At 45.7% G+C, this 7,242-nt stretch overlaps 1 protein-coding gene across 1 annotated transcript; it reads left to right on the top strand.

Moving 5' to 3' along the window:
* Positions 1-3,192: 3,192 nt before the first annotated feature.
* On the top strand, positions 3,193-5,697 carry LOC125173066 (gamma-crystallin F). The gene is made up of 3 exons (XM_047871863.1): positions 3,193-3,226; positions 3,318-3,560; positions 5,425-5,697. The coding sequence occupies exons 1-3, from the start codon at positions 3,218-3,220 to the stop codon at positions 5,695-5,697; spliced, it is 525 nt and encodes a 174-aa protein (XP_047727819.1). The 5' UTR covers positions 3,193-3,217.
* The last annotated feature ends 1,545 nt before the right edge of the window (positions 5,698-7,242 follow it).

Here is a 7,242-nt window from a genome sequence, read left to right as displayed (position 1 = left end):
TATATTAAATAAGCAGACGGTTTGTAAGACTTTGATAAAAGACATTTGTGATGGACAGAGTCACTCCTGCCTCAACTGATTAATGATCAGGCTAATAACACTTTGTATTTCTCTGCATGGCTCATTTGAGAACCTTGGTACTTCTCTGTGATCAGTGTTGGGGGAGGGCAGTGCCTCTTACTGAAACAAAACCCAATTACAGAATGTCATTGTATAGCCTGTGATTTGGAGTAGAAACATAATTTGTTGGCTGTAATATTTAATCCCCAAGATGCCTTTAAAATACTTCAGGAAAGAATACAATTACTTGGAAATTCATTATTTGATACTTGTTTAGGGAAAATAAACACTGATCAAAAGGCTTAAATAATAGAGCAGTCAGTTGGAAGAAAGTTTACTACAGCCTTTTGGGAAAACATGTCATCTTCAGAAGAAAGACACTGGTGATTCAAGTTTTTCATATTCTCTTGCCAACATACTTAGTATCACATGCTTTCTCTCGCAGGGCTTCAATTCCCATTTTACTCTGCATTATTTTCTAAAGGACTGTTTCTCGTGCTTTGCTTTTTTCCCTCAAGAGCTTGGAGATAAAGCTTAAGTGCCTTAGTAGTACTTTCGGAGGAGATGAGATGAAAACATATTCCTGTTAAGCTATGTGCCCGTGTCTCCACGCTATTTGTCCTTTTCTGTTCATACAGTTATAAAGTCTTTCACCAGATTTCCTAATATAGAAATTGGTGTTATTCATTTTCAGTGTCCTGGAAAGTTTTAGTTAAGAAGGCAACTACTCAAGGGCACCTGGGTGACTCAGTCGGTTGAGTGTCCAACTCTTGATATTGGCTCAGGTCATGATCCCAGGGTTGTGAATTGAGCCACGCATTGGGCTCCACACCGAGTGTGGAGATTGCTTAAGATTCTCTCTCTCTCCTGGCGCACCTGGGTGGCACAGTAGGGTAAGTGTCTGACTTCAGCTCAGGTCACGATCTCACAGTTCCTGGGTTTGAGCCCTGCATTGGGCTTGCAAAATTGTGGTATTTAAAATTTTGTTATATGTGCACATTAACTAGCAGCTAGATCCAGATTCAGATTCTGTGTCTCCCTCTCTCTCTGCCCCTCCCCTGCTCACACTCCGTCTCTCCTTCTCTAAAAAAACCAACCAAACAAAAAAGGAATCTACTCAGTACTAAAGTCGAAATTTAAAAAGCATCATGAATAACTGAACTAATCCTTAGTGAGTTAAAAAAAGTAAACAAACCAATAAATCCCTAATTTCATCTTCAGACACTGACCATAAAGGATATTTTGAAATCTTCAAAACAGAGCCCCAAACTAAAATCAGCTTCTGGATCAGACTGAATTTGTTTGAGCCCAGTTTTAACACATTCTCTCTGCCAGCTCTTCAAACCCTTTTTCCTGTGCCCACTGTTCATAAGCTAATCTCTGGTTGTCCAGAACATTCCACGTGGAATCCACCTCATTCTTGTCTCTTTGGCAAGATGCCATGATCCAATGTTTCCAGACTTTAACACAACGAAATCTATCAGGCTTATGTTTGATTCTCTCAAGATCTTTTCATGAGGAACTAGCTAGCCGTCCTGGGAAATGCATTTACACTGATACAAAAAAGGATGACAATTTTATCATGTGCTGTGGTCAGTAGGCATTGTGAGAGTCACAGTACCTAAAATCAATGGTTTTCAAATATTTATTTTTTAAAAATTATTCTTAGCTAGTGATAAACTCTGTTGTCAAATAAAGTTTATATAAAACAGATCCAAGTGAAGATGCTCAGTTTGCAGTGGAGGGATAGGATCAGGGGCACTCTGCCTTTCCCTCCTACTTGCTGTCTGAGTGGCTCCAGAGCATCTCTGAGGAATTTCTACAGTTCCCGACAGTCTACAGACCATCCTATTAAGGCAGTGGAGTAGCTAATGGGAGAACTTTAGGTATATGGTTCACACCTTTAGATCAGTACTTTTCAAGGGGGGGGGGGTGTCCCCCCCCCCCAGGGATGTTTGGTAATATCCGAAGACATTTTTTTGGTTGTCATAACTTGGGGAAGCAGAACAGGATGCTTCTGGCATCCAGTGTGTAATAGACAGGGATGTTGTTAAATACCCTACCTACCATGTACAGGACAGCCACCCACACAGAAACTTTTTCAGTCTAAAATGTCAAATACTGCTGAGGTTGAGAAAGTCTGCTCTAAAGAGAGTAGGGCATCAGGAACTGCTAGGGGAGGGTGGGTTGGTCTTGCTGCAGAGGAAAGAAGACTCCAGCCCCTGGAGCCAGAGCCTTAACTACCTAGCAACCACAGCTTGCCCAGGGCTGGGAAAGGTAGAGAAGACAAAAGCCTTGCAAAATTGTGGTATTTAAAATTTTGTTATATTTGCACATTAACTAGCAGCTAGATCCAAACAAATAAGCTTAGCACTTAGCAAAATTATTAAATAGAAAGCTACAGAGTAAGAACAACAGACTTGCACCTCATGAATTCCAAAGGTGAGGGTTTCCTGGCCAGAGGTACCCCAGCTGAGGCTCCAGAGATGGCCCTGGTCCCGCCCAGTGTCCGGGGAGCAGAGCAGAGGCCAGGTGCCTACACAGCACGCTTTCTAGGGGTCCAAGCCCCTGTCACCCCTCCTCAAGTGTGTCAGTATATCTGCTGTAGCCACTTGCCAGCCTGTAGGTTCAGAGAGGGGACCTCTTGGAGGGAAATCCCATCTAATTTCAAACGTATTATGGAGAAGGCGGTTCTTGTCCCTGCTGAGACCCTCACTCCAAGGAAATGCTCTCTAATCCAGATGCCTCATGCTGGGGCCTATGCTGACCTCGGTCTCAGTCACTGCCCGGCCTCGGTAGTCAAAAAGGAGATCATTCTGAAACTGTAAAAGATAACCAAAATACCTCATTACAATTATTAACTGGCTAAGGGCCTTTGCTCAGTTCCAAATTCCTAAACAGGCTTCATTTAAAGGCCCCAGAGGCACCAAGTGACAGTTTTAACGCGGGTCATCAGTTCGAAAGCACTGGAGAGTCTAAGAGGAAACATACAATAAGTCCCCCACCCCACCCCCGCCGTCATTATGTAGAAAAGAGCGAGAGAAAATCCCCTCCTCACCCCGCGGGCCCCTTTTGTGTTGTTCTTGCCAACGCAGCAGCCCTCGTGCTATATAGACCCGCGCGCCGGCGGCCCATCACTGACCTCCATCCACCAGCCATGGGGAAGGTGAGCCCAGCGCAGCCGCAGGCCGGGAGGGGCCCCCGCGCCCCGGGGCCGGGGGCCAGGCCTCTGAGCCTTTCCTCCCCTTGCCTTGCAGATCACCTTCTACGAGGACCGGGGCTTCCAGGGCCGCCACTACGAGTGCAGCAGTGACCACCCGAACCTGCAGCCCTATTTCAGCCGCTGCAACTCCATCCGCGTGGACAGCGGCTGCTGGATGCTCTATGAGCAGCCCAACTACTCGGGCTGCCAGTATTTCCTGCGGCGCGGGGACTACCCGGACTACCAGCAGTGGATGGGCCTCAGCGACGCGGTCCGCTCCTGCCGCCTCATCCCCCACGTGAGTCCGGCCCCGCGGGCCCCGCCGGGCCCCGGAGCCACATGGGTGCTCCGGAGGCGGCCTTCGTCGTGCAGGGTGGCGGCCTCCTTTGGCTGCCTCTCGCCAGGGTCTCCTCTCCTTTGCCAACATCTCTAAGCTTTCCTTCCACTGCAGAAGTATGCGAGGGGACGCTTCTCTTTTAAAAGTTCATTCTGCTCTGCTACAAGTAAACTCACCTCTGCTGGGACAAAGTAGGGCACCCGGTGCCTTCAGAGAGTCTATGCCCCAGGCGGTGAATAAGCAGCACTTTAGCACCTTTGCATCAGGTGGCCTGGGCTACTTCCTGGGGCGCTCTCTCTCTCTCTCTCTCTCTCTCTCTCTCTCCTTCTGTAGAATGGGGCTCGTGAAGGCGGCTAGCTCACAGGGCCGGCACGAGGGTGAGAGGTGGGCACCTGGCACCTGGCAAGCCTCCCCTCCCCCAGCCACCAGTGTTAGCACGAGCCTCCCGCCCTGCTTCCCGATCAGGCAAAACAAGTGGCCGACAGTGTGATTCCAGCCGCTCCGGCAAAGCCCGCCGTTACCCAAATAAAGCCCCAGCGGCCTGGAATTCTGCAGTTAGGGATTCTCTAACCTGACTGCGACCCAGTCCTGTGGAAAAGGTACCGCTCCGGCCACGTCTGACACCCCCTCGGAGGGTTTAACGCCTTGATAAGACCCAGCCCAGCACGAGGAGCCTGAAAACCTGGGTTTCCACGTGCCTGCCCCGACCTTCCACGTGACACGCTGAGAGCTCTAGTCACGAGCTTCTCCTAAAAGAGGAAACAGGTGTGGGGCTGTTGTGGCGACCAAATCACGCGATGTACACGTGGGTCCTTGACGACCATGGAAGATTCCTCACTAGCAGCCCTTAATGCTGCAGGATATTCCTCGGGAGAATTTCCTGTTTATTGCCTAAAGCAGATTTGCAGGAGCATATCCTAGAGCTGAGAATTGAAGCTGATCTTTGTGATGGCTCTTGCTTTTCAGGATCTTAGAGAAGCAGGGCTTAAAGGAGAAGGGGAGGGTCTAAGGATTGCCTGGACTGGACTCTCTTCTTGAATTGCCACCAGTCTGTGACTTCCCCTGAAGGAAAAGCAACTTGACTTCCTTTCCCACTAGCTTCTTCTAATACTGTTGAGATTCAAAATTATAACTTTTTTTTCCAGGGATCATTTTTAAAAATTTATTTAAATAAAGATATATAAATTATTACTTATATATAAATTATATATAATATATAAATTTATAATATATGAATAATAAATTTAATTAATAAATTTAATAAATATATAAAATAAACAAATTTAAAATGTATATGATATATAAAATATACATAAATTATTACTTAAGAATGATACCAACTAAGGGTGCCTAGGTGGCTCAGTCAGTTGAGCATCCGACTTTGGCTCAGGTCAGTGGGTTCGAGCCCTGTGTCGGGCTCTGTGCTGATAGCTCGGAGTCTGAAGTCTACTTTGGATTCTGTGTCTCCGTCTCTCTCTCTGCCCCTTCCCCACTCAGGCTCTGTCACTCTCTTTCAAAAATAAATAAACATTAAAAAAAAAAAAGAATGATACTACCTAGGGCCAGTATGTATGGTTCATATAGGTTGTGGTCTTAGCTCTAGGGAGCACCATGCGTCTCTTTACGCGAATGACACCTTCTTCAGTTCTGCAGTATACAGTCTATTCAATTGCACACAGCTGCCCTGGTGTTGGCTATCTTTAAAATTTGTCATCTTTGATGTAGAAAAGAGAAGGGAACATCCAGTCCCTTGGGGGTTGTGTCCCTGGTTGCTAAGGGCTAGATTTTCTGACTTTTCCTCATCTGCTAATTGCTGAACCCACAGACCAGCTCCCACAGGATCAGGATTTATGAGCGAGAAGACTACAGGGGCCAGATGGTAGAGATCACCGAGGACTGCTCCTCGCTTCACGACCGCTTCCACTTCAGTGAGATCCACTCCTTCCAAGTGCTGGAGGGCTACTGGGTCCTCTACGAGATGCCCAACTACCGGGGGCGGCAGTACCTGCTGAGACCGGGGGACTACAGGCGCTACCACGACTGGGGGGCCACGAGTGCCCGAGTGGGCTCTTTGAGGAGAGCCATGGATTTCTACTGAAATATTTTTACTCCACCTTATTCTCCAGCTGGAACCTAATAAAATATTTCCTGCGTGTTTGATGCAATCACGTGGTCCTCTTTTCCTTTTAGGCTCAGGAGAAAGAAAGCTGGGAATAATGTAAATTTGCTTATACTTACCAGCGGCAAGGCTGGTATGGTATAGCAGTTAAAAGAGCCGCCTCTGGGACCCAAATGCCTGATCCAAACCCTTACTAGCTATAGGTGATGGGGCAAATTCCTTAGCATTTCTGGGCTTCGGTTTCCCAACTTGTAAAACTCGGGGTAATAACACTCTTCATCTCATAAGGTTGTGATGTGATTCCATGAGTTTTTATTTTAAAGTCACTGACACAGTTGAGCTTTGCATATAGTAATTTCTAAGAAGCTGTTCTGTGAGCTTGCTGGTGAAACATCTGGCCACTTTCTTGCTAGTCTTTCTTAGTAGAATTCACTTTTGGAGATTGCATTAAGTGGGACAGCTAAGTGAAGTTGCATCTGAGGGAGACAGAGATAGATAAGTTTGTTAAGGTAACTACATCTGACCTGTCTTAGGTCTAAAAATATGTGACTCGGCTGAATAGATTTATTATTTATGTATCCAGAGCTTAAATGTAAGAACAAAGTGTCACCTAAATAAACAGCCCAAAGGACTCTTCCAGATATTTTTCTACTTACGGGAGGTACAGAGCCCTTAGATAATATGCTCTGATAAAAATGAGCACAGAGTGACAAAGTAAAGGCAGAAGGTACACATGATCAGGAAAATGAAATGTAATCATGCAAAGTTCGTAAACCTATTATTGGCCAGGCTGACATGGTCTCCTAACTTGAATCAATCTTCATTACATCTAATTCATGAATCAGCATTTGATAATAATAATAATAACAGCACTAAGAAAGAAAAAAAGGAAACTTATGGACACTATTCATTTAATTAAGTTCAACATTTCTTTGCAGGCAGATGAATTTCCTCAAATGAAATCTAAGTAGGTATTCTATGACAGTACTTCTCAATTTCAGACGTTTACATGTAATTGAGAAAAAAACCAAATTTCTTTCCAATTAGGGGTTTGCCTTAATTGTGAGAATGGCAACCTATTGTTGAAATAGGGTCTTGGTGAGCTGAGCGGCCACAATTTTGAAGGAACCATTGAAAATGATTTTCTACTTGCAGAAAAAAAAAAAAGAAGGGATATGTTCAGCTAGGAAATACATTGCTTCTCAAACCTCCAACATTAGAGGAATAACGTAGTCATATTCTTTTTTTTTTTTAACGTTTACTTATTATTAAGAGACAGAGCGTGAATAGGGGAGGGGCAGAGAGAGAGGGAGACACAGCATTGGAAGCAGACTCCAGGCTCTGAGCTGTCAGCACAGAGCCCGATGCGGGGCTGGAGCTCACAAACCACAAGATCATGACCTGAGCCGAAGTCGGACGCTTAACCCACTGAGCCACCCAGGCGCCCCTGTAGTCATATTCTTTATGCATTTTACTTCCCTAACACACATGCACGCTCCTAGGTGTGTGAAGAAGCATTAAGAG

The sequence above is a fragment of the Prionailurus viverrinus genome, chromosome C1 (assembly GCF_022837055.1).
Source record: "Prionailurus viverrinus isolate Anna chromosome C1, UM_Priviv_1.0, whole genome shotgun sequence".
Lineage (NCBI taxonomy): Eukaryota > Metazoa > Chordata > Mammalia > Carnivora > Felidae > Prionailurus > Prionailurus viverrinus.
The sequence above is the reverse complement of the archived record's forward strand: the minus strand, read 5'-3'. Positions and strand labels throughout refer to the sequence as shown.